This window comes from Lissotriton helveticus, chromosome 10 (genome assembly GCF_964261635.1).
Source record: "Lissotriton helveticus chromosome 10, aLisHel1.1, whole genome shotgun sequence".
NCBI classification, from domain to species: domain Eukaryota; kingdom Metazoa; phylum Chordata; class Amphibia; order Caudata; family Salamandridae; genus Lissotriton; species Lissotriton helveticus.
Window position 1 is genome coordinate 38,432,498 of NC_136071.1, and position 27,310 is coordinate 38,459,807.

A 27,310-nucleotide genomic window follows, 5' to 3' on the forward strand; every position below is an offset into this window, starting at 1 on the left:
ACTGTTCCCATGAGGCACAGGGTCAGACTGATTTGCATATGGCCATGTCTGAACTGGGGTGGCAGAGTGGGCTAAAGAACGGTGTGGATTAAACCCAGATCTGTTGACTGGGTGTGAGTGTTTGATTGGTTCAGATGCTCCGTCCATCACCACCCCCTTTTGTACCACTTTGTTCGCCATAAGTTGGCAGGGTATGCTCAGACGTGAGTCCCTTGCTCACTTTGCCACTAGAATCAAGCAAGCCGGGCTGAAGACGGCTGTAATGCCAGAAACCGGTCCTCGGAAGCTTGTTTTCGGTCCAGGGAAGGCATGGCTTGGCAGTTTGTGCTGGACTGTTCCCATGAGGCACAGGGTCAGACTGATTTGCATATGGCCATGTCTGAACTGGGGTGGCAAGGTGGGCTAAAGAACGGTGATGGATTAAACCCAGATCTGTTGACTGGGTGTGAGTGTTTGATTGGTTCAGATGCTCCGTCCATCACCACAACATTGGATTACGCCAATGTTTTATTTTTGGGGCTTCCCAAATACCTGGTCAGGCGTCTTCAAGTTGCTCAGAACTCTGCAGCCCGAGCGGTCTTCGGCCTCCCAAGAAGAGCCAGAGCCACTGTTCTTCTCTCTACCTTACATTGGCTCCCGATTGATAAAAGGATTCTTTTTAAAACTCTGACTACGACTTTCAAGGCCTTACATGGTATTGGTCCTAAATACATCTCTAAACGTGTGTCTTGGTATCAGCCCTCTAGATCTCTTAGATCTGCTGCGCTATCCAAAGTGCAGGTTCCCATTGTCAAGCGCGCCAGAGCTGGAGGTCGGTCCTTCCGTTATCTAGCTCCTCGTGCCTGGAATGACCTCCCGATCTCTTTAAGACAGGCTTCTAGCCTGCTGTCCTTCCGAAAGGCCCTTAAAACGTGGCTTTTTCCATAGTCCGCTGCTGCTGTTTTATAGGTGTGTTGCATGTCCCTTCAGTGTTATGTTTCTCCCTCTTCTGGTGTGTACCTTCGAAAAAGCGCCGGGATGCTCCAAACGGAGTGGCCGTGCGCTATAGAAGCATAAATATAACATAACATAACATAACCACCCCCTTTTGTACCGAGGGGTATAAAAGCATTTGTAGAATGATGTGTCTTTTATGTACCTTAAGGTAGTACATGTATTACATGTAACAATGTGACAGAATCGTATTGCAAATAGTGGTAAATAGTATTAAAGAAAGTCTTTGTAAAGGACTGTATGCCATAAAATAATGTGAAACGTCCACCTAAGGTTTCCTTTCATGGTCTTTGAAACACTTTCCTTTTAAATGTATACTTACATCATCCACTTGCTGTTCCAGCTTGGTTTTGGCTTTGGTCAGAGTGCTGACTTTATCTTCCTCTGCCTGTAGGTCATCCAGGGTTTGCTGATGGGCCTCCTGGAGAGATTTTTTCTCTTTTGAAACTTTTGCAATGTTTTCATCAAGTACAGCCATTTCCTCTGTAAGATTCTTCACCTAAAATATTCAGATGAATACAAATAATTTAGGATGCAGTTATTCTCTATATTTTTGTTAATGTAAACAATCTGTCTACATTTACCTTATTTTCTGTGGCATGCTTTTCCTTCTCTACTTTGGCAAGAGTTAGCTCAAGGTCATCAATATCTTTCTTGAGCTCAGAGCATTCATCCTCCAGTTTCCTCTTCTTTGCTGTCAACTCTGCATTACTTTCCTCCTCATCTTCAAGTCTTTCTGTCAGCTCTTTCACTTTAGCTTCCATTTGGATCTTATTTTTAATGAGACCTTCGCATCTTTCTTCTGCATCTGCCATGTTTTCACTTTCCTAATAGAATAGTGAATACAGAATGTGTTTAATATTTATTTAGTAAAAGTATAGTTAGTTGTCTTTGACTTATGAACTGTCACCTACCGCTTGAACCTGTAATGCAAGATCATTCTTCTCCTGAAGAAGGACAACCATTTTCTCCTCCAATTCCTTCTTTCTTGCTTCAGATTTTACCAGCGCTTCCTTTGTCTTTTCAAACTCTTCTTTCATGTTTGCCATTTCCTTTTCTGTCTCAGCGCTCTGCAGAAGTGGCTTTATCTTAAAGTAAAGCTTCATCCATGGCCAGGTTTTGACATTCATGAATGATCTGATATTGTATTGGATGGTCATAATGGATTCTCTGTATGGGGTAAAAACAACAAATATATTATGAAAGGTTCAGTTTGAGTTATTATTATTATAGATTTTAGTGAACTGTGCATTTTAATAAATACCTTCTTTCCATCATCTTCCTGAATTCTACTCTCATGAGGAATCCCCTGCAGGCAGCCTGGGTTCGGGTGATAAGCTCTGCTAGCTTTTCATCTCTCATCTCTTCTAGGGTACCTAGGAGGCCGGCTTTGAAGAACACCTTCAATGAAGAAGTGGATGATGAACACTTGGCATTCTTAATGTTCCTTATATTAATAATTAAATATATATATATAATGTCCTACCTTTGTGTGGCCAAACTTGTACTGAGTATGGTCAACATCTATGGAACCTAAAAGTTTCTCACTAGCCTTCTTGCTGTCAATGAAGGCACCGTCAGGGATAGCACTGGCATTTAGCACTTTGTACCTTAAAAAATTATGATTAAACTTAGTTTTACGGTCAGTTCAGAGATGAAAAATGTGTTGCTACATTGTTTTACTTAACATATTTCTGGGATTAATGCTACTGTGTTATACTACAGTTGTATGTAACTGATGTATTGGATAACGTTAATACATGATTTAAAATCTAAAGAATATAATGAAAGATAAGAAATTCACAAACAGTGAAACCTTGCTTTTTTGCAGCTTTAGTGTAAAATCATGTTTTATCTATAAGACAGGGTATATTGAACTATATTTCACACAGGTGTTACTTGCAATCTTTTTACCTCTGCTTAAAGTCACCATAGAGGATCCTGCTTGGAAATCCCTTCCTACAAATTCTGATGCCTTCTAACACACCATTACATCTCAACTGATGGATCAGCAGATGATTGTCCATTACACCTACGGTCAGAGAGTAGAGATCATATCAGTTCAGGTAATACTCTCATGCAACACAGTGATACTCCAACACTTTATGAATGGGTAATCATCAAAATGACACTCTACCTGGAGTCTTTGTCTCATTGGGAATCAGGCAACGCACAAAGTGGGGATGAGTGCTCCTCAGGTTAGTCATCAGCTTGCCCAAGTTTTCCTGTAATAGGGGAAATACAAGTGTTTAACACAGTAAACACATAGAAGCCCACTTTGGAAATATCGAGTAAAACAAACACCTCTCAAGCAGTATTGTCTGATATATTGTGTCACAGGACTAAATGTACCACAGTGACCTACAGTTATCTGTTACACTTACTCTGAACAAAGCAGACACGGTCTGGAAGGACCCGCCCTTCTTCTTCTTTCCTCCTTTTCCACCAGCAGCAGCTGCAGCTTCTAAGATTTGAAAGTAACAAAATATTACATGTATCAGGCATTCTGTCAAGATGACTTGGTTTTATTGTTGTTGCATCTTTTACTATTTGCATACAATATAGCATGATATTTACCGATTTCTGCTGCAGTAGCGCTGTAAAGCATGGACAGAACTTTAAGGGATGACTTTTGGTACAGCTGGATGACAGATTCATTTAATGGATCCTTGTTCTTCTCCAGCCAGCCAGTGATGTTGTAATCCACAGTACCAGCGTAATGCACCAGAGAGAAGTGAGCTTCAGCCTTTCCTTTGCCTGGCTTCGGTTTCTCAAAGTTCTTGCACTTGCCCAGATGCTGGTCGTACAGCTTGTTCTTGAAGGAGGTGTCTGTAGACTTGGGAAACATGCACTCCTCTTCAAGGATGGAGAAAATTCCCATGGGCTGAAAAGAATAGATGTTATGGGTGAGCACTTACATATTTGTAACCAGTATTACTAAAACATTATTCACAATATGACCCACCTTCTCAATAAGTTCAATGCAGGCCGCGAGATCCATACCAAAGTCAATGAACTCCCAGTCAATGCCTTCCTTCTTGTATTCCTCTTGTTCCAAGACGAACATGTGGTGGTTGAAGAACTGTTGCAGTTTTTCATTGGTGAAGTTGATACACAGCTGTTCCAAGGTGTTGAACTAAACCAGAACAGTCATTCAGTGAGTAGATATTCATTATGATTATAGTATCAAAATGCTTCTACATCTAAATATGTTAAACTCACATCAAAAATCTCAAAGCCTGCAATATCCAGGACTCCAATGAAGTACTGCCTGGCTTGCTTGGTGTCCAGCTGCTGGTTGATACGGATCACCATCCACAAGAAGAGTTTCTCATAGACAGACTTAGAGAGTGCGCCAATGGAGTTATAGACCTGATGGAGGAAAGATTACCTATGTGATCTTGAAACAATGTACTCAATAAAATATTTGCTGATATTTTTCTTCATAAAAAGCAATCAGTATTCCTGATAAACACATGCAAAAAAAACATATTTACCTGATTAACCGTCTGCCCCTTGGTGACAAATTCATTGCCGACCTTGACTCTTGGGTAGCACAGTGCTTTGAGCAAATCCGCTGAATTCAAACCCATCAGGTAAGCAATTTTGTCAGCAACTAAAGGTAGAACAGATGAGTATTATATTTCTGCTCTGTATATTTCAAATTTTCTATGCCACTTCTGCTACTTTTTATTTTATGTCGACCTTTTAAACTGTTTCACATAATAATTGATATGATTTTAGCTACACATATTATCTCCCATTCCACTTAAATTTGTTTTTTTTATTTGGTTCTTCACTTCCATTACATTCCTGCTCCCTTATAGGCAATGAGATTATGTGACATTAATGTGCCTGTGGCCCTGTCTGTGTAGTAGCTGCATCGGTATTATTAGACTGGTTAAGTGCATATTTTCTTAAATAAATCCCCTATAGGAGCTTTTTTACACATTTAATATGACATTTTCACCTATGTGGCTATGTTTAGTGAGTGAGTCAGGCAAACAAACTTTATTTGCATGTTAAACACACACATAGAAGTAAACATATAGTTAAAAGTCAATTCATGGAAATTTAGAGAATGGCATTAATTAAAGAATAAAAATATAAAAAATATAAAATTACCATAGCATACTTTTCCAAGAAAAAACTGCAGGTTTAATATAAATATTACCTTTAAAACAAATCTCTGCATTATTTAATAATTGGACATGCTAACAGGTTGCTCTACATTGTCCATAATTACATTTTTTAAATATGAAATATAAAAACTTTATAATTAAAGACTACATAGAACTGAGAAAAAAATTAAATGTAGGATGAATTCAGTGCCTACCCCATCACATTGACAAATTTGAGACGACAGAGAATGTTGATGGCCAAAAGGAAAACAAAGTAGATAAACAATCGTCCCTGACCAGAAAATAAACAGTAATGACCTATCTGTCTACAAGCACCAAACACTGTTAAAAAAACATTTCCATGTCCATCTTCAGGGAAATTAATTCTTTTAAAGCTGGTTTCATGATTTCAGCCTTTTTCCTTCTGGGGTGATTACTCATTATATACCATGCATTCACTGCCTTCTTATCTTGTACAAATATTAAAGATGGATTATCAAATAGATGGGAAAAGCCTATTCTACTTAAGGTTTCTGATACATCAACCAACCAGAGAATACTAGAAGCTTTTTCTAGGCTTATACAGTTCTTTTGGATGATATGATTAAGGGTTTTCTCTGGATTATTCTATACTGAAACCACAAAGCCAAAGGTGCCAATTTAATGTGATCTTCCATGTAGCTGAGACCTACTTCCCCTTGGGCAATATCTGAAGAGGATATCTAACACCCTCTTACAAAAATCGTTCTCCCCTATCAATAAATTGGCGCAGTTTGCAAATCTCCACACCCCAGTGCCATGGGCTACAGTTGGAACTCACTGTCATTTGTAGATCTCAAAATGTGGGATTAGGCCCATATGCTCAGAAAGGCGTGGTAGATTTAGGGCCGAATTATGAGTTTGGTGGTCCATCGGACTGCTGAACCCGTGGTGGCCGTCCCTGGACTGCCAGATTGGCGGTCCAACCGTAACATTACAACTACGGCTTTGGGACCACCACAGGACTGCTGCAACCGTCGGGGAATCCTAATCCTGCTTGGGTGGTGTGGTGAGAATTCTATTGGGGCCCTACAGGGCCCCCTGTTTTCTCTGTGCATGTGGAGTGCATGCAGAGGGGAACATGTTGTGTCCCCAAATATTTTAGCATCCCCTGTTCTTGCAAGGACCGAAATGCACAACATTATGCATTTCTATCTGTGCAGGAACGGGCTGTGGTGCTCCTATGGCGGAGCCTTTCTAAGGCTCTCCTATGAGCCATAGAAAGGCACTGCCGCAGGACCGCCTGCCAGGATTACAACTCATAACCTGGCGGGCGGACTGACTAGAGGTTTGGAGTCTTAGAGCGGGGCGCTGGCGTGTTGGTCCGCTCCAAGACTGCCTAACTCGTAAACAGGCCCTTAATTACTTGCATATGTGTCTGATGGACTTTAGCTAGGTAATGGTGATGTGAGTAGCCCATGACTCTGATGAATCACAACAAATGGCTAAATATGAAAAATTATTAACAAAATTTGAATGGCTGGAACCATGAATGATGCCTGAAATACTTTTTCGTTTGTGGCCGCTGACCAAAATGTGTGACTTCCCAAAATTCATCAAGGGATCTCAACTGGACACGAATTCCACAAATTCGTCGACCAACGAATGTCAAGCATTAGGTGTTAATGATATGAACACAGCCTCGTCTGCATACAGCAGAGGGGGTGGTGGTGGTATGTTATTGGCAATGGAGAAATCACACAAGCGATTTGCCAAGGACAGGGTGAGATTGTTAATATATAAAATAAATATCAATGAGGAAAGCACGCAGCCCTAGTATCCCCCTCTACCTAATGAAAAAGGCTCTGTGAGCTTCCCTCGGGCCCCATATCTAAACGTTGCTATGAAGTTTGCATGGAACTAGTCCAAAAAATGAACCAATGTATGGTCAAAGCCCCGTTTCAGTAAGATCTGACACTGTTTAGAGTGCTTAACTGAATCAAAGGTCAATGGTGTATTTGCCCAAAATAAGGTGGAGTTTAAGGCACTGCTCGACTGTATAAAGTCACTTCTTAAATCCGTATTGGGCGAATGTAAAATATTATTACTACGAGCCAAGGCACACACCCAATTGAAAATTAATTATCTTGACTGTGGTATCAATGAGTGATATCTGGCAGTAGCACTTGGGATATCCTGATTAGATTACCTTTTTCAAAATCTGGTACTATTATCGAGAAAGAACAGCTTGGGGGGGTTATTGCTAACCAGGATATTGTAAGCGCTGGTCAATAAAGGAGCCCATAATTCCACATTACACTTCTTTAAATCAATTGGCAGTCCATCTGGTCCGGGAACCTTATGGCCTGGTCTAAGTTTGATGCCTTCCTTAACCTCTTCTAATTTTAAGTCCAACGTAAATGGATGAAATATCCTAGGCTCGGACAGGATAGCTGATGATCCATGCTCCATTGTACTATAAACATCTGAGAAATGGTTAACCCACGCTGCAGTGTTTATGTGACAGCTAATTAGGATTTCTTGACAAAAGCCTAGCTTACACATCTTGGCAATAGTCTAAAATTCCTGTGAATCCCTTAGTTCATCCACTGCTACCAATTGCTCTCCATTTGCTACATTAACCTCTTGCCTCCTATTAACCAATATTACCTTATAAAATCAATGCGCATGTGCCTCCTCAGCAGGAACCGTGGGAAATGCCATTAAGGCTCAATTGCCTATTTGCTCTCGTGCATTTAGAATCATACCATTTTTGGGCGGGTGAGTATGTTAATATTGTGCAAACTAAGGGCACAGTAGACCAGATGTACTAATTGCTGGCCGTAAAAATCTAGTCACAATCTGCAACCAGTATTTTTGCAACCAGGAAATAATTTAATGATCGATCAATGTACTAATAGGCCCACTTGTTACAATCCAAATCAGAGTGGGTCGGATGTTTTAGTAAGGTAGGCAATTTACTCCAATTGGTGGCCATCAAAGGTATGGTAGTCTAGTAGGGTGAGCAGACCATCATGTCCGTGATTGCATTTCAATGAGAGGCAGTTTTTAAATGCAACCTGTTTTCATTAAAGGAAACTGCTGCATTTAAAAAGACAAGATTTCGTTTTTTGAAAAGTTTGCTTGAGAGTTGGCAGAGGTCCAAAGGACCACTCCCTTCTACCCAACAAATGATATTTTTAATTCCTGTCAGCAAATGTATTACCACCCCAATTTGGAAGCCAACAATTCTTCGGTGTTACTACAGACACAAAACATTGGTACGTCACACAACGATTTGGTACTCCGAAGAAACACCTACAACAAGTGCCTTTCAAATACCAATTGAGTATGGGTTCGCAATCCCATTTTAAGAATCAGTAAAAGTTGACAGATTATAAAAATGGAATTAGTACATTTAAACAAGCACTGGCAAAAGTAATAAATCTCGCCTTTAAAATGTGTGTGCCAAACTGTTGGCTTTGCCAACATGTGTCTATAAAGTGTTGTTTAAAAACTGTAAAAGCAAAGAAAAATTTAAAAATTCTGACTGAAAGGCAAATAATTGTCTTATGGTATCAAAAAACTGTATATTGAATGTAGTGTTTTACATTTTGTTAATGGAATGGGTCAGATGAACGACCGGGGCATTTAGCAACTCGCAAAATGTGCTCAATTGTGAGGCGCTAAATGCCATGTACAATAGAGTTAAAGATAATGTTTGCGATTCCCAATGGGGTTGCACATTGCATGCCTCATCAATATTCATGAGGGACTAGCAATTTGCGACCCCATTAGGAATAGCGGCTGGCCCTCCCATGTATTGTGGCCTGCTGGGCTCAGCAGACCTTCATGTCTGGGACTACTTTTCAATAAAGCAGGATTTTTTTTTTTAATGCCGCCCATTTTCCTTAAAGGAAAACGGGATACATTTAGGGGCTCCAGGAGATGTGTCCTGCTAAGTACACATTCTGCCTCAGACACCTGCTGACTGGGTGCTGCAAAGAGCCTGTCCTTTAGTGCTTTCATGCCATATGTAGAATGCAGGAGATAAAATAAAAAGAATCCTTGAAGCTGCTATTCAGCTATACCCCAGCAAAAATATTCTTTTTGTCCTTTTACAGACAATCTGGGAGGGGTGAGGAGAATCACAGTGCAGGGGGTTGGGAGGAATGAAGCAACACAAGAGGGAGAGAGCTAGTAAATACATGCACTTTCATGGGGTGTTGAATATGGGTGGGTGAAATTTGCGTAGTCACGCGATGCAAAGCTCTGAGAAAAGGTAAAAAACCTCTGCAAGCACGCAAAAGTTCCGTGAACATGCGGAATTGTTTGTTCCACCCGTTCGCGATGTTTTTTCCTGTTTGCGAATGCTGTCTGTGTGCTCGGGGAGAAATATCTTGCGAACACGCATTTTGAAAGCGCGAACAAGCAAAAAATTCCGCGAAGCCGTGGATCGCAGAATTTTTGGCAATTCTGTATTCTCCGCGGAACGTGAAATTACACAAATTCCGCAAGCAGAACAGAATTTTCCACCCAAGCCTAGTGTTGAAAGAAAATGGAAAAGGTAGCTCGTTATATGTGAGAAGTTGCAGGATAATCGTCATCTAGTCCAAAGGATCACAAAGAGGCCATGCTCCACGGGGAGGAAAAACACAAGAAGAAGAAGGAAAACCATTGAGGAAGTAACAAGCAGATGAGAGTGACACTAAAGTCGATAAATGGTGGGGAATGGGCACGCTGTAAGCCCACTGTAAGCTCACTCCCTGTCTGGTTCGACCTAAAAAGCATTTTTAAGGTCGCAAACAGTGAATTGGGATTTTTACAACAGTAAAAATTATCTGTACATCGGGCCCAGAATGCGTAATGTTGTAGCAGGATACCCTTTCAGCATAGGGTAAAATGAGTGTATTTCTGCAGTTCACACTCATCATAAGTTATGCAGTTGTTTCTCCTTACCCCTCTAATTTTGACCTTTCTGCGGTAAGGTCAGTTTCACTTTGAATAAAGAGATTAATCCCCTTAAAATTGATGCATTTTAAAGTCTGATGCTATTATCTAAGATGAGGGTTATAGCATGCCCTACCTTCTGTGCCATCGGGCTCGGCCTGCTCCTCACGCTGTTTCTGCTTGAACTTCATGTTTCCGTGGTGCATGACTGCTCCTGTCAGCTTGTAGATGGCGATCTTCTCATCTTGGTTGAACCCCAGGATATCAATGGCACTCTGTCATGAAACAAGGGGGATCCTTTTATGAATGGGAGAATCTACCTAATGGAATGACCATGTATGGTAACTTTTACACCCCTTTCTTGTAGCAGGTTTGGGTGAGTAGGCGAGGAAGCCCCAGTTCATTGTCACTTACATCTGTAGCCAGAAGTTCTTCTTCGTCATCAATGCTCTTCACGGCAATCTCACCCTGGCTGACGGTTGGGTAGTCATATGGGTTCGTGGTAATGAGCAGCATTTCTGTTGAAGAGAAAAAATAGAATGCATTAAATAATGCAGTAAGACACTAGGCAAACGCCTAAATAACTACCTCTTCATGAATTCCATGTGTTTGCTGCACTTTTATCTAAAACTCTTGCAGGTATCAATGTGTGCTGCATTTCCATTATAAAAATGGAAAATATGTCAATAATGAGAGCAAATGCTAATTCATCCTTTTACACTTTGATCTTGTTAGTGAAAGCCACTAATGCAGAATTTAGATTTCTGTCCACATGTTTTATTTACTACAATTTAATATCAATTATGCAATACTTTGCTTCCTAGACAATTTGATTAAATCATATTAATCATTCACTAAGTTACACATTATTCTCTCTGTGATTGTTACACTAGCAAACAGGACTCAGTGAACCACAATGTTTTTTCTTTTTTTTTACGCTACTAAAATATCATCTTTTAACACATACTTCTATTGAGTGCAGAGAAAGGAAGATTTGAATAATGTTAGATACTAACCGACCAGCTCTGGCTTCTTATTGGTCATGATCTGGTAGAAGATGTGGTAGCTCCTCTCTGCTGACAGCTGGAATGTGACTCTGGACTTTTCCAGCAGGTCTGTAATACAAACATAATTTATGATAAATTGCTCAATATACATCTTTTTCGTTTGGGATATGTGTGTGTGTATATATATGTATAGGTGTATATATATATATATATATGTCTGTCTTACATGTTTCAATATCTGCAGAAGCCAGTTTTCCTGTGGTTCCAAAGTGAATTCTGATAAATTTACCCTAAAAAGTAAATAGAGGGTAGAATGAATTCAGGTGTTTGTTAAGAGACAGCAAATGGTTCTTCAAACCCGTGAATTGGAAGTAATTGGAAGTCTTACAAAACGGGATGAGTTGTCATTCCTCACAGTCTTGGCGTTACCAAAGGCTTCCAGCAGAGGGTTAGCCTGGATGATTTGATCTTCGAGAGTTCCCTATTGGAGAACCAAGGTTTCATCATCAATTAAGTTGTCTGACATACATATAGTGCGTGGTGTTAAAATGAATTGAACAGAGAAACAAACCTGCATCTTGTTGCCTGTGCCGGCGGCTTCTTTTTTCTTGTCACCACCACCAACAGCAATTGTTGCAAAGTACTGGATGACACGCTTGGTGTTCACAGTCTTTCCTGCACCAGATTCTCCGCTGTACAGAAATAGGAAATTCAGAACAATTCATTCAAGTGCCTCGGCCACATAAAGCTAGTGATGTAAATTAAGCACATCAATTTTCTACTAATGATGTATTACTTACGTGATCAGGACAGACTGATTTTCACGATCTGTTCAAGGAACGTCAGAAAAGATTGTGTTAAGAAATGCTATATTTGAGTAACAATGATAACTGTTAAATCAAGTAAACCATTACCTGTCAACATGAACTGATAGGCGTTATCAGAGATGGAGAAGATGTGAGGTGGGGCTTCCTGGCGCTTCTTGCCTCTGTAAGCAGCCACTACCTCGGGGTTGTACACTGGCAGCCACTTGTAGGGGTTCACAGTGGCACAGAAAAGTCCAGAGTACGTCTGAAATTAAAGAAAGGGATTTTAATTAAATGTAGAAATATCTGGCTGGCCAAAGCAAAACAATTTAAGGCATCCATCTATTTTCAACTTCGTCAGTGAATTGTACGTTTTTTTTATAATACACTTTACAAACACCGGCTCCCACTGTGCATGGTCTTTGATAGTGTACAACGGGCTTGGCCCACAGCCAGGCACTCCACATCACCTGGCACGTGTGCCCTATCCCTCCTCTTACTTTGTTCTCTTCCTCTCTATCTCTCTTTGTCTCCCCGAGCCACCCGTTTTCTGTATTTTTATACTGTCTTAAAAATTATTAATTGAATCCAGTTCGCAATTTATCCTCAAAATGAAAATCAAATCCAGTACTTGAAATTGCGACTTACTCTGTTCGCATTTTATTCTTGTTTTACTTGAGTTTTTCCACATAACTGGGTGCCCCTTAGCACTCCCCTGGGGTGGAACACCTGGGGTCTGCCCATTACTGTGTATCCCCCCCCCCCCTACAGCTCAGAAGTCCTAAATCAAACTTGACTTATGTATTCAAGATGGCAAAAAAAGATCTCCAGAGACCTTCACCAGCTAATGTGAAAAAATCAAAATGTGATTGACAAGAGGCTCAAATCAAAAGAGCACAGAAATAAAAAAAAGTGTTAAACTTTCCAGCCAGCTCTGCACCATTTTTACAGGCTTATACCTCCAAAAATACGAAAGGGAATGATACTACACCAAAGGAAGCACTTTCTGAGTAGGGTTGTAGGTTCAGGTGAAGTTTGATGTAAATCTCTTAAGCACTATTGACCGTACACGCAAGCAGAACTTTTCCCCTGCAAGGATCTGCATGAAAATTGTCACGCCGGGTCTCACCAGACTACGCATGCAATGGCCAAAGACGATGCATATATGTCTATGGGGTTAAAAGCTATCAGCATCTCATAAAATGCCTTTTCAATGGAAAACTGTCCTGACTCATAACTACAAAGTGGTGACTGCCACGCAGTTATAACCACAGGTTTTAATCTACGTAAATCATTTTGGGTGCTTCTCTGCATTGTGGAAATACTAGGTTATCTTTTGTATTGTGAGAGACCCTAAACGTGGCATCAATCACTGCCCAGATATGTGGATATTACCATTTTGGGCTGAGTTTGCTGGTTTGCTTTGGGAGCACAGGTTTAGTCTCTTGAATTGGTGGAACAGAGTGGTGATGTACCAAAGGATGTCTGGCAGTGGCAGCTGATACAAGTAAAAAGTGGCGAGTGGGTGGAGGGAGCGCAGTTGGAGCATGGGAGGGGAGCACAGGGGTGGTGGTTAAACATAAATAAATAAAATACTTCCCTGATGCTGCCGGCCCCCTTGCATCTCTGCTCTCCTGCTCCCAGTAATCCCTGGGAAACATCACAGGCTCCCCATCTAATCCAGATGCTGCTCTCATGCTATACCTAGCATGAGAGCAGCAAGAGGATTTGGCCTGAGTGGGTTGGTTTCATGCTCGCTCAGGCACTGAGAGTATGTGATGTTTCTCCACCCGGCTGCGGAATATAGCTGGGTTGGAGAAACCTAAGTGCGCATGTCTGTTTGGCCAGCCTAAGACGGCCGGCCAAACAGACAAGTGCACTTACGCACCACTCCTCCTCCCAGTCTTCCACTGTCAATCAGGATGGCGGAACCCCGCCCTTGGATCGGCATACCGAACATAGCAAGGAAAACTTAAATGATAATAACATGCTTTGTTATCGTTTTATTATTCCTTAAGCTGAAAGCAGTGGGGTGTCGCTCCTCCACCATAACGGAGGAGCCGCCGCTGTGTCTGGCCTTCTTAAGCTCCAACTAACCTGCTTGCCCTCTGAGTGCTTTCTTACCTCCTACCATGTTTGCCGCATTCTCCTAGGTTTGTTAAACTGTAGCTTTGCACAAGCTATTGTATAGTATCATTCAGTATATAGTACCCATATAATCAATATTTGTATGTGTGTTGGTTAGTGTAAAGTTGGGCACTGATTTATTCATTGGGAGTGGACTAGGGACAGCTTTGTCTGTTTCTGCAGTCTATTATACACTCACAGATAACCGCATCATAGCCTTAGTGATACTAACTATAGAAAGTGGCTTTTGGTATGTCATCTTCAGCCATTTGCCTATCAGAGTGTCATTCTCACTTTGCTTCAGTCCAATAGACAGTATGTGTAGAGTTGAAGGCTGGTCCTGAACCCTTCATCTACTAGGCAATGGCAGTCACATTTTGTATGAGTGCAACGAATAGCCATTCTGTGTTTGGCTTGTGAGACAGTGTGAGTTAAGGTATAATGTTTGTTTATATTATTCTGCACATAGGCAGGGGTAAGTATCAATAGGGGAAGTAGTACATTCTCTGAAGACATCTCGTCTCCCCCTCCCCAGCTCAAACACACCCAGACAAAGAATAGGGCATTTCACAACACCGCCACACCCCTGGCCCAGCCTTCCTGAAGGATGTGAGATAGTGTCGATAAATAAATATCACAAACTACAGGAGCAGAATTTCCAGCACATACTGGGTTATCCAATGCATTGCAAGTCCTTCATTTATCTCTGTGATGCGTTGCACAAGTTGGAGACTTGTGAGTGCAACCGCTTTACTGATGGCGGCCCTGTTAAAGTCAGGCACCAATGAAAAGCTATTATTAGGCCAATCTCTTCCGCACAACCAATGCCCAGGTCTGCTCTGACATTTCTAATGCTGCATTATTAAAACTGTGCTTAAATAAATACTTGATAGTATACCTGCACCAGTGCTGTTAGGTATATATGTGTGTATTTATGTGTGTAGTTATAAATGTATTGGTGCCTGTGTATGTCATATTTGTTGTGATTTGAGGATACCTGCAAGTTTTTGCTATGCATCTGCACTTCGACTTGGGGTGTGTGTGTGTGCACGTGACTGTGTGTACTCATACCTGTGTGTGCCTGTGTATGCAGGGAGCCTGCATATTGTAACTTTGTGTGTATGCACTAGACCTGTGCCAGGTCTGTTGAGTTTATCAATGCTTATTGTTGCTATCTGCGGCCCTTTTTTCATTACCAGAACCATTGTTTTGCACAGGCTCCTGCTTTGGGCAGGCATCATGCCTACTGGGACTCGGTGGTTGGTGGTTGGGATTGGTCAGAGGCCCACTCTCTGTATTTAGCCTCTGCTTGGGGCAGGCATCATGCCTACTGGGTCTCTGTGGTTGGTGGTTGGGATTGGTCAGAGGTCCACTCTCAGTATTTAGCCTCTGCTTGGGGCAAGCCTCATACATACTGTGACTCAGTGGTTGGGATTGGTCAGAGGTCCACTCTCTGTATTTAGCCTCTGCTTGGGGCAGGCATCATACCTCTGGGACTCTGTGGTTGGTGGTCGGTATTGGTCAGAGGTCCACTCTCTGTATTTAGCCTCTGCTTGGGAAAGGCATCATACCTTTGGGACTCAGTGGTTGGTGGTTGGGATTGGTCGCAGAGGTCCACTCTCTGTATTTAGCTTCTGCTTGGGGCACGCATCATACCTACTGGGACTCGGTGGTTGGTGGTTGGGATTGGTCACAGAGGTCCACTCTGTATTTTGCCTCTGCTTGGGGTAGGCATCGTACCTACTGGGACTCGGTGGTTGGGATTGGTCACAGAGGTCTACTCTCTGTATTTAGCCTCTGCTTGGGGTAGGCATCATACCTACTGGGACTCGGTGGTTAGTGGTTTGGATTGGTCAGAGGTCCACTCTCTGTATTTAGCCTCTGCTTGGGGAAGGCATCATACCTACTGGGACGCAGTGGTCGGTGGTTGGGATTGGTCACAGAGGTCCACTCTGTATTTAGCCTGTGCTTGGGGCAGGCATCATACCTTCGGGACTCAGTGGTTGGTGGTTGGGATTGGTCGCAGAGGTCCACTCTCTGTATTTAGCTTCTGCTTGGGGCAGGCATCATACCTACAGGGACTCGGTGGTTGGTGGTTGGGATTGGTCAGAGGTCCACACTCTGTATTTAGCTTTTGCTTCGGGCAGGCATCATGCCTACTGGGGCTCTGTGGTTGGTGGTTGGTGGTTGGTATTGGTCAGCGGTCCACCCTCAGTATCTAGCGTCTGCTTGGGGCAGGCATCATACCTACTGGGGCTCAGTGGTTGGTGGTTGGGATTGGTCAGAGGTCCACTCTCTGTATTTAGCTTTTGCTTCTGGTACTAATGGTGGGTATGTTCCCTCCAGTGAAGTCCTGTACATAAGTAAGAGTGTGATATTCTGTGCTTGGCTTCAAAGAATGTATGGGACATACTCTTTTACATAAAGCTTCGTTTGCGTATATGTCTTCTATAAATACTAACAACGTGCTCTGCAATTTGAAGCTATTTTGTGTGTTGCTACTGTTCAGTAAGCTAATTTATGTAAACTAAACCCCCTCTGGTTAAACACAAGCTTAACCTGTGGCGAGCAAATGGCTGCTCCATTTAGTTTGTGGAGCTAAATTGTCTGATTTAGAGGGGACCATCGGCACGCCTCATGTTAAAGAGTGTGATAAGTATCAAAGATGTACATTTCAGACACGGCCGCTGCTCATAGGTTTGCTTTTCGGGTGGAAAGCACAGGCTGCGCTCATTGGCTCTACATTTCAGACATGGTAGATGCTGATAGGTTTGCTTTTCGGGTGGTAAGGCACAGGCTGCGCTCATTGGCTGGACATTCTTTGTGGGTGTTCTGGGATATGTCTGTTGACCTGTCAAACTTCTCCATTCTTACTTACGTAGATCATCCAGGCTGCATACCGCTCGGCGAGGTTAAACAGCACGGAGGCTTCATTCAGATGGGTCATTATGACCATGTCTTCAATCTTGTCGTACTTGGGAGGATTCTGAGGGTAGACTTGGGTGTCTTTGACTGTTACAGTCTAGAAAGAAAGAAAGACAGGCAAAGATGAAGTTGGAGTTGAGCAGAGATGTCTGGCTGCATTCTGTGCTAGGCTTGTTTACGCCGTTGTTGATATAAGATTATTTTTACCCTTCCATCATCGGTCTTCACGGTGACTTTGCCACCCTCGCGGGCTGTGATGGTTCCTTTGACGAAGAGCTCTTTATCGTCATCTACAAAGCAGGTGTTCTTGGCATCAAATGGCCTGTTTTGGGCTTCCAACCTTTCCTTTTCAGACTTACGCAAGTACTGCGCAGCCTCCCCAAACACCGCCATTTCTGAGTCCGACGACATGACTGCCGACAGTTACTAGGGTAAAAAAAACAAGTTGGTTATAAAGAATACATTTTACGTCTGCAAACATACCTCTGCGTATCTTTAAATTTGGTGAATGGGATATAGGATTGGCCTTTCAACCTTTGCTTATTATGTATATTGGATGGAGCTCGAAATATCAACAATATCCTATCCCAGATCAATTGGGCAGCTCAGTGCAAGGTGGTACTTCAGGGTTGGTGGTTGAGTCGGACTCTGCTCAGGTAAAGGTAAACGCTTGTTGTCATTTCCAGTCTGTTCAGAGGCCTGTGTGGGATGAGCTAATGGTTTCTGTCCACTTCTCTGGGGGTAGGAGCAGTGCTTTAAATGGGCCGGAACTCACCGGTACTGAGTACCAGCACTTCTCAGATTTATCACTCTGAATACCGGCACTTCTTTACTGCCGTAGAGTGTACCGGTACTCATGAAAAGTAAGGCTCCTTGCCTATGCTGGTGAGCCGGAGTGGAACGTGTGTCTGGCAGCCAAGGCAACACTTCTCCAGCCCCCCATCTGAGCCCCTGCTAAGCTCTTCGGCAGGGCTCATTTGAATAATGTCCGGGTACTCACAATCATGCTGTACTTGACAGAGCAGGGTCTGTTCAGGCCCTGTGCTGTCAATCACAGTCACACTATCCTGTGCATTTGTGCAAACAAATGTCAGATGACAGAGGTTTCCGAGGAGTGGTCAAAAAGAGCATGATACATCAGTCACAACTTTCATGGAGAACCTGATGAGGCAATAACCGTTGTATTGATAGTGTAAATGTTATGGATGGATGAGTGAACAAGGGTGGATGTATGGATGGATGGATGGATGGATGAATGAATAGATGAATGGATGAGTGAGTGAAAGCATGGATGGCTGGGTGAAAGAGGGTGGATTATTGAATAAAAGGGCGGATGATAGGTGGATAAATGAAAGATTGGATGGATGAATGAAAGGGAGGGAGGATAGGTGAAAGGGTGAATGGATTGAAAGGGTGGATGGAATAAAGGAGTGAAAGGGTTGATGGATAGATGAGTGAAAGGATGAATAAATAAGCGAAAGGGTGGATAAATAAGCGAAAGGGTGGATAAAGAGATGAATGGTTAGGTTTGGAGATGGATGAATGGATGGCTAGGTTTGAATATGAAGGGTGGACAGACGCAATGGTGAAAACCATCGTTCCCTCTAGAGCGCTCACGCACCTCCCCTGAGGTCAGCGCGCAACGCCTTGCGTGAAGCGCGCACACAGGACGTCGCGCGAGGGAGTCGCGCCGCCGGCCGCATTAAAGAAGCGAGCGAGGTTAACATGAGGCACTTTTCCTTGCGGTGGCGGCGGAGCGGTCGTGGGGAGTGCTGGTAAGGAGGCGGGGGGGCTGGTGGTGCTTGTGGCTATGTGGGAGCGCGGGGCAGACTGTGGCCTTTTGTTTAAGTATTGCTGTTAATCAGAGCCCTTTCACGGGCTCCGATTAACAACAATACTTAAACAAAAGGCCACAGCCTGCCCCGCGCTTTACTAACAAAAGCTTAGTCAGTTTCCAAACACATCGCGTACTTTAGCCCACGCTGTGTTTGGAAACTGTCTCTAAGCTTTTGTTAGTAAAGCGCGAGGCAGACTGTGGCCTTTTGTTTAAGTATTGTTGTTAATTGTAGCCCTGAATGGGCTCTGATTAACAGCAATACTTAAACAAAATGCCACAGTGGGCAGTCAGGGGGGCGGGGCCGCAGGGGGCACAGCGGCTGGGGAAATGAGCGGAACAGAAGGCAAAAGGGGCACAAAAACAAGGAAAATACGAGTGGCGCAGGAGGGCACAAAAAACCAGTGGAACACAGGGCAGAAGGACACAAAAAACGAGTGGAACAGAGGGCAGAAAGGAACAAAAAACGAATGGAAAGAAAGGAACAAAAAACAAGTGGAACAGAGGGCAGAAGGGCACAAAAACGAGTGGAACAGAGGGCAGAAGGGAACAAAAAATGAGTGGAACAGAGGGCAGAAGGGCACAAAAAACGAATGGAACAGAGGGCAGAAGAGCACAAAAAACGAAGGGAAAACGAAGTGGAAGAGAGGGCAGAAAGGCACCAAATACGAGTGGAACAGAGGGCAGAAGGGCACAGAAAACGAGTGGAACAGAGGGCTAAAAGGCACAAAAACGAGAGGCACAAAGGGCACAAAAAAACGAGTGGAACAGAGAGCAGAAGGGCACAAAAAACGAGTGGAACAGAGGGCAGAAGGGCACAATAAATGAGGGGAAAATGAAGTGGAACAGAGGGCAGAAAGGCACAAAAAACGAGTGGAACAGAGGGCAGAAAGGCACGGAACAGAGGGCAGAAGGGCACAAAAAACGAGGGAAAAACGAGTGGCACAGAGGGCAGAAAGGTACAAAAAACGAGGGAAAAACAAGTGGCACAGAGAGCTAAAAGGCACAAAAAACGAGTGGAACAGAGGGCAGAAGGGCACAAAATACAAGTGGAACAGAGGGCAGAAAGGCACAAAAAACGAGTGGAACATAGGGCAGAAGGGCACAAAAAACGAGGGAAAAACGAGTGGAACAGAGGGCAGAAACGCACAAAAAACGAGGGAAAAATGAGTGGCACAGAGGACAGAAAGGCACAAAAACGAGTGGGACGGAGGGCAGAAAGGCACAAAAAACGAGTGGAACAGAGGGCAGAAGGGCACAAAAAGCGAGGGAAAACGAGTGGAACAGAGGGCAGAAAGGCACAAAAAACGAGTGGCACAGAGGGCAGACAGGCACAATAAACTAATGGCACAGAGGCAAAATACAGAATACAGAAATATAGGGGCAGCTAAGAACAGAAGGCAGAACGGGCAGAGAGGCACGGGGCAGCAAGGGGAACAGAAGGGAAAACTGGGCAGAGACACGGGCAGCGAGGGGTACAGAAGGAATGACCGGGCAGAGAGAGCACGGGGACAGCGAGGGGAACAGAGAGAAGAAAAAGGGGCACGGACCACGTACAGGCAGCGGGGAAGACAGACAACAGCAGTCACAGACACAACAATGAAAATACTGGCAATACAATAAATTTGCAAACTGCCCTTAAGACCCTTATTGTGGCGCTGTATGTGTGAAAATGCACCATCTTTTCACTTTTTAAAGTAAACGTTTTGAGTGCCATTTAGTGCCGCAGACACACGCAGTTTTGTTCCTGGCGCACATAGCCATGGTTGCAGCGCACAGAGACCCTCCACTGCCGGAAACAGAGGAAAAAAATTAGAGGGAACATTGGTGAAAACTGAATGATGAATGAAAGACAGAATAGACAACGGAATGTAACGGTTAAACTGTGGCCATCAGCAGGTAAAGGGTAGGATGAATGGATAGCTCTATGGAAGAGACAAGAGATGTCGTCTGAGGAGGGTCATGGTGATTTGCTTCATTTGCTTGGTGCCATAAGAGCTTTGGTGCGACGTGGGGGTATTTTCAGTTTCTTCCTACTCATGTGCTGAAAAATGTAGGGTTTTGGGCCAAACAACAGCAATTAACAGTATGGCATTAAGAAGGTGCATCTATTGCAAAAAAAGGAAATGTTAACATATTATAGAATTTCTCTTTCATTTTGTGTAATGAGTTAACTCGCTTTGTTTATATAAACACATTTCTCATGTGTTTTGGTGTGTGCTGCACCTAATATAGAAGTCATGAACAGCCGCGGTCGGTAGTGGGAGTACCTGCCGGGTGGTGAGGTGGGGAGGGGGAGGGGCAGGGTGGGGGGTAGTAATCTATGGATTACGGAGCTTTACAGGTAAGTAAACATATTAATAAATAAAATACATTTTGTTGCATGCACTGCATCCCCAAATGCGATGCAGTGCGCGGAACGGAATTTTTTAAATTTATTAATATGTTTACTTGCCTGTAAAGCTCCGTAATCCATAGATTACTACCCCCACACTGCCCCTCCCCCTCCCCACGTCACCGCCCGGCAGGTACTCCCACTACCGACCGCGGCTGGTCATGAAGTATCATCATGTCTTGCCTTAGCCCCGCCCCCTCTCAACACCTCTAGCTCATTTTAATGAGTACCTGCACTTATTTTTTCCCATTTAAAGCGCTGGGTAGGGGTCCAATTCACCAAAGCCACCCCCACAATTCCCTCTGATTGGACCCCTGTGGTAGTCAGTGCAGAGAGGCCAGCATTGATCTAGCTGGACCTGAATGGGGCTCTGCAGAGCAATCATCACCTTTGCTGTGCTGCAGCATGCGTGAAGCCTGCTGCGCTTGAAAGACCTGACGCGTTTCCAGCGCTCTCCGCCCTGCACCTTGCACCACACTGAAAGCTCACACTGTCCCAGAAAGGGTTCAATCCTTACTGTGTGTTGACTCAGTGGCGGCTGGTGAACTTTGATAAAGGTTGGCCTTAGTGTAACTATCCAGCACACTAAGCAAATTAATCTTCCAAGGAAATCAGACTAAAATGTGCATCAGGTGCAAGAATCTTTAAATAAATGGAATAAAAACTATAGATTGTAGAGGGAGTTTAATTAATTTGGATATACGCTCTCAAAGTAACTCCTGTAATTTTGCAAAACATAAATACCATCTTCGGTCTTTTCAGCCACCTATATGTAAGTAATTTCCTTCTGTCACCCCGCTCCTACCAGGTGGATTATCATACATTCAATACATTGAAAGGGGCTGAATTAGAAAAAAACACAGATGTCAGAATCACTGCTTTAGAACGCAGACCTATCCCTCAGTTGAATGGTGCACATTAAACATATTTTCACTTCATTCCTTAATTTATGCATGCATTTTGTAGGGTACTGTACTGTGCCTGGTCATTGACTGTTCAGTGCTGTCCTGCAACAAGGTGGTGTGTGCCATATATTTTATGGTAAGTGCCTCTAGGCAGAGAAGTGCTGCTGGCGACCACGCAGGCACCATGCTGGCGACCCCGCAGGCACCATGTGATCTTGTAGACTATACATAAAATGCACCTGTCTACAATTTTCATCCCCTTTATTGATAACCTTCACAGTATCAAGTCAAATGCAGCTTTGCAGAATGGCACATTGATTGTGGGTTGTATGCCCCATGAGGTACCTGGTTCCCCCCCTTGGACTACAGAGGCTAATTCGAAGTTCCATAAAGGGCTCGGCTGGGTGTCCTCACAGCCCCTCCCAGAAGGTGTTCATCATCTGGGATGAGATGGTCCTAGAGGATCACGCGTCATGGACTGATAGATATCGCATTTTGATCTCCCAGGTGATGGGGCAGGGCCGCGCGTGCAGTTGGTGGCAGTCACCCCCTGCCTGTGTCCAGGCTGGAGTACTGAGTGCCTGGGGAATGATCTCCCACTACAGGCGAGTGTCAGTGCAGCCTCCGCCTGATGGGGCTGAAGGCCCAGTGCAGTGTTACAACAATTCTAAGGGCGTCCCCCAAGAGACGTTTTAAGGCATTGCCAAAGTGGGCCCTGGCCACAGCCCCAGTCTTCCACGGGCCCCCCTGGAAGAGCTAGCGCCATTCTGCAGTGTCTTGCCCTGATGACCTTGAATCATTCTTAAACATTGTTTTAAGTACGATGATCCTTTAATTTAGTTATAATGTGGGTGGTGTATGGGAGGCTATTACAGACATTTTGCAGAGAAATGTTTACGTTTTTCCACACCATGCAACATCTGATTCTTTTCTTTTAGATCATAAGAGAACCTCACATGTGAGAAATTGGAGGGGGGTCACAGAGATTATTTGCAATAATATTAGTAAGCTGATTATGTATTATAAAATTGAAAACACATGCCACTACCCATGAATATTAGATGTTAAACACAATTATAATTTGGACCAGTGTCCCACAGGGGGCATAAAAGAGCTGACATGGGATCATAAATTCAAAGCTGATCCGAGCAAGACCCCCAAAATACTTTGGCCCAGGGCCCCCCAAATTCTTAAGATGTCCCTGCGTCCCCTCCATGTGTTTCACTGCTGGGGGGGGGGGGGGGTCTGGAAGCTGCAGAGAAGGCTCTCCTCCCGGTGCATCTGTTCGAAGGAAGAGTGTCTTTAAGCGCATTCTGTTAAATATGGGACAGCGGCATCGCAAAGACTGACCCCCGCCCAAGAGTTACACCAATCTGCCTCACCCAACTGAGGCCATTAAAGTCTCAAAGTTACGGCCCCATGAAAGTCGGCCAGGTTCCATAAATAAATAGTTAACGACCCACGAGCAGCTATTTAACTAGCAGTGGCATCTAAGCGCTGTAATAAAGCCCTCTTAATAAGGCGAGAGTCGCCTTCAGCCCCCTGGAGGGATGACGGCTGATCCAGCCTCAGAGACCCAACTGGGAAGCAAATGACAATTTGTCTCACACTCAACAGGTGCCAGGAAGGGGTTAATCTCAGTCCAGGCTCCTGGAAGGTGCACTACAGTAGCTTGTTAGAGGGGCCTTTGTGCCCCTCCCTTGTTTAACCCTATTATTCCTACTTCATCTAAAGCTCTTGAGAAATGTGACATTCCAGTGGCAGGAAACAAGGAATAACCTTTACTTTCATACGGACGTTGTTTTTTCAATTAAAATAAACACGGATTTTATGATTCGTGTCATACAGAGTTGTTGCATTTTTGAGATTCTGAGGTGTTCCAGGTCGGTTTTAGAAGTTATCCTCTTAATATGTGTTATTTGCGTTTCCTGGATGTGCATTTGGTACATGCATAGCAGTTTAGTAACATCATTACTCTAAAGTAATGCTAGAGTATATTCTTCCCTTTCCATTACTCTAAAGTAATGGTAGAGTATATTCTTCCCTTTCCATTACTCTAAAGTAATGGTAGAGTATATTCTTACCGCTCCATTACTCTAAAGTAATGCTAGAGTATATTCTTCCCTTTCCATTACTCCAAAGTAATGCTAGAGTATATTCTTCCCTTTCCATTACTCTAAAGTAATGCTAGAGTATATTCTTCCCGCTCCATTACTCTAAAGTAATGCTAGAGTATATTCTTCCCGCTCCATTACTCTAAAGTAATGCTAGAGTATATTCTTCCCAATCCATTACTCTAAAGTAATGGTAGAGTATATTCTTCCCTTTCCATTACTCTAAAGTAATGCTAGAGTATATTCTTCCCTTTCCATTACTCTAAAGTAATGGTAGAGTATATTCTTCCCTTTCCATTACTCTAAAGTAATGCTAGAGTATATTCTTCCCTTTCCATTACTCTAAAGTAATGGTAGAGTATATTCTTCCCTTTCCATTACTCTAAAGTAATGGTAGAGTATATTCTTCCCTTTCCATTACTCTAAAGTAATGCTAGAGTATATTCTTCCCTTTCCTTTACTCTAAAGTAATGCTAGAGTATATTCTTCCCGCTCCATTACTCTAAAGTAATGCTAGAGTATATTCTTCCCGCTCCATTACTCTAAAGTAATGGTAGAGTATATTCTTCCCTTTCCATTACTCTAAAGTAATGCTAGAGTATATTCTTCCCGCTCCATTACTCTAAAGTAATGGTAGAGTATATTCTTCCCTTTCCATTACTCTAAAGTAATGCTAGAGTATATTCTTCCCTTTCCTTTACTCTAAAGTAATGCTAGAGTATATTCTTCCCTTTCCATTACTCTAAAGTAATGCTAGAGTATATTCTTCCCGCTCCATTACTCTAAAGTAATGCTAGAGTATATTCTTCCCGCTCCATTACTCTAAAGTAATGCTAGAGTATATTCTTCTCTTTCCATTACTCTAAAGTAATGCTAGAGTATATTCTTCCCTTTCCATTACTCTAAAGTAATGCTAGAGTATATTCTTCCCGCTCCATTACTCTAAAGTAATGCTAGAGTATATTCTTCCCGATCCATTACTCTAAAGTAATGGTAGAGTATATTCTTACCGCTCCATTACTCTAAAGTAATGGTAGAGTATATTCTTCCCTTTCCATTACTCTAAAGTAATGGTAGAGTATATTCTTACCGCTCCATTACTCTAAAGTAATGCTAGAGTATATTCTTCCCGCTCCATTACTCTAAAGTAATGGTAGAGTATATTCTTCTCTTTCCATTACTCTAAAGTAATGCTAGAGTATATTCTTCCCTTTCCATGACTCTAAAGTAATGGTAGAGTATATTCTTCCCCTTCCATTACTCTAAAGTAATGCTAGAGTATATTCTTCCCGCTCCATTACTCTAAAGTAATGCTAGAGTATATTCTTCCCGCTCCATTACTCTAAAGTAATGCTAGAGTATATTCTTCCCATTCCATTACTCTAAAGTAATGCTAGAGTATATTCTTCCCATTCCATTACTCTAAAGTAATGCTAGAGTATATTCTTCCTGCTCCATTACTCTAAAGTAATGCTAGAGTATATTCTTCCCGCTCCATTACTCTAAAGTAATGCTAGAGTATATTCTTCCCGATCCATTACTCTAAAGTAATGGTAGAGTATATTCTTCCCGCTCCATTACTCTAAAGTAATGGTAAAGTATATTCTTCCCGCTACATTACTCTAAAGTAATGCTAGAGTATATTCTTCCCCTTCCATTACTCTAAAGTAATGCTAGAGTATATTCTTCACTTTCCATTACTCTAAAGTAATGGTAGAGTATATTCTTCTCTTTCCATTACTCTAAAGTAATGCTAGAGTATATTCTTCCCGATCCATTACTCTAAAGTAATGGTAGAGTATATTCTTCCCGCTCCATTACTCTAAAGTAATGCTAGAGTATATTCTTCCCGCTCCATTACTCTAAAGTAATGCTAGAGTATATTCTTCCCTTTCCATTACTCTAAAGTAATGCTAGAGTATATTCTTCCCGATCCATTACTCTAAAGTAATGGTAGAGTATATTCTTCCCGCTCCATTACTCTAAAGTAATGGTAAAGTATATTCTTCCCGCTACATTACTCTAAAGTAATGCTAGAGTATATTCTTCCCCTTCCATTACTCTAAAGTAATGCTAGAGTATATTCTTCACTTTCCATTACTCTAAAGTAATGGTAGAGTATATTCTTCTCTTTCCATTACTCTAAAGTAATGCTAGAGTATATTCTTCCCGATCCATTACTCTAAAGTAATGGTAGAGTATATTCTTCTCTTGTCAGCTCTTCCACAAGTTCAAAAAGCGAAGAAAAGGTATCCACAGATCTCACAGCTAGTCGTGGGTGTGTTCTGTTTTGTTCAAGAGTGCACTATAAGGGTGACAGTGTGCGGCCCAGTTTTTCTCGATTAAACTTCTTTCCAACCCCCATTTTCCTTCTGCTATTAAAGTCTAAACGTCAGAGGTTTGGAAATAGTGGAGTTTTGTGGGAGTGACTACATCCCAGACCCATGGGAATGGCCTCTTGGCCCGAAGCGCAGGAAGCCTGGACTTGGAGTGCAAACTGTGTCCTAATCATTGTGGGTGCTTCTTTCAAATGACGGAAGGCGAAGCTACGAAGATCTTTTCTTGGTGGGAACATTGGCACGTTATCTGTCGCTCCTCACACCATGGATGGGAGGCCTCACCTGAGTCTGAAGGCTCTGTCGGTGGTACCCTGTTCATTTAGGGTGAAGCGTCGGAAGGGGGGGGGGGGCAGCATCCTGGGGAGAGGGGAGGGGGGAGTGCACCCGCACACAGGCTCAGAGAGGCTTCTCTGCCCTCCAGCCTCGCTCACTTCTACGCGCTTCTGTTGGATTAGGATTGATTCATGCTTTAATGTCCCCCTCAGTGGACTTGAGTCTTACCTCCCAATGCCTTTAGCTTCAGAAACCAAAACCTTCACGGAGCCCCTGGAAAAAAGCACAGCACATAAGTCATTCCGATCAAACATCACATCACAGTTTGCTTTTTTGCAACTTAAGCTACGTGCACGCATTGACACTTTAAGTTAGGAATGCTTCATTTTTGTCACAATGCTTAGTTTTGCTCGGACTCGGTGTGAGGGGAAAGGGTGCCTGAGGGGATGAAGGGATCCTTAGGTGTGGGAGTTCTTGAGGGGTCCCTTTGCCGCACACCCTCAAACGAGCTGTAAAACGACTTACATGTGCGCCCAGAGCTG

The 27,310-nt window shown here is 43.0% G+C and overlaps 1 protein-coding gene across 1 annotated transcript in view; it reads right to left on the reverse strand.

Annotated features, from left to right (window-relative positions):
- LOC144785846 (myosin-4-like) overlaps positions 1-27,044 on the reverse strand; it is a 47,888-nt gene extending 20,844 nt beyond the window's left edge. Inside the window, exons 1-23 of the mRNA XM_078664691.1 lie at positions 26,997-27,044; positions 17,116-17,334; positions 16,862-17,005; positions 11,965-12,121; positions 11,851-11,878; positions 11,622-11,742; positions 11,439-11,531; positions 11,277-11,340; positions 11,060-11,158; positions 10,458-10,561; positions 10,180-10,318; positions 4,491-4,609; positions 4,216-4,365; positions 3,959-4,129; positions 3,571-3,877; positions 3,378-3,457; positions 3,131-3,218; positions 2,908-3,025; positions 2,480-2,603; positions 2,258-2,394; positions 1,908-2,163; positions 1,578-1,820; positions 1,316-1,492 (exon numbers count right to left, since the gene is read on the reverse strand). Coding sequence (XP_078520817.1) covers positions 1,316-1,492; positions 1,578-1,820; positions 1,908-2,163; positions 2,258-2,394; positions 2,480-2,603; positions 2,908-3,025; positions 3,131-3,218; positions 3,378-3,457; positions 3,571-3,877; positions 3,959-4,129; positions 4,216-4,365; positions 4,491-4,609; positions 10,180-10,318; positions 10,458-10,561; positions 11,060-11,158; positions 11,277-11,340; positions 11,439-11,531; positions 11,622-11,742; positions 11,851-11,878; positions 11,965-12,121; positions 16,862-17,005; positions 17,116-17,319 — 3,123 coding nt within the window. The 5' untranslated portion in view covers positions 17,320-17,334; positions 26,997-27,044. The remainder of the gene's footprint in view (positions 1-1,315; positions 1,493-1,577; positions 1,821-1,907; positions 2,164-2,257; positions 2,395-2,479; positions 2,604-2,907; positions 3,026-3,130; positions 3,219-3,377; positions 3,458-3,570; positions 3,878-3,958; positions 4,130-4,215; positions 4,366-4,490; positions 4,610-10,179; positions 10,319-10,457; positions 10,562-11,059; positions 11,159-11,276; positions 11,341-11,438; positions 11,532-11,621; positions 11,743-11,850; positions 11,879-11,964; positions 12,122-16,861; positions 17,006-17,115; positions 17,335-26,996) is intronic.
- Positions 27,045-27,310: the final 266 nt, after the last annotated feature.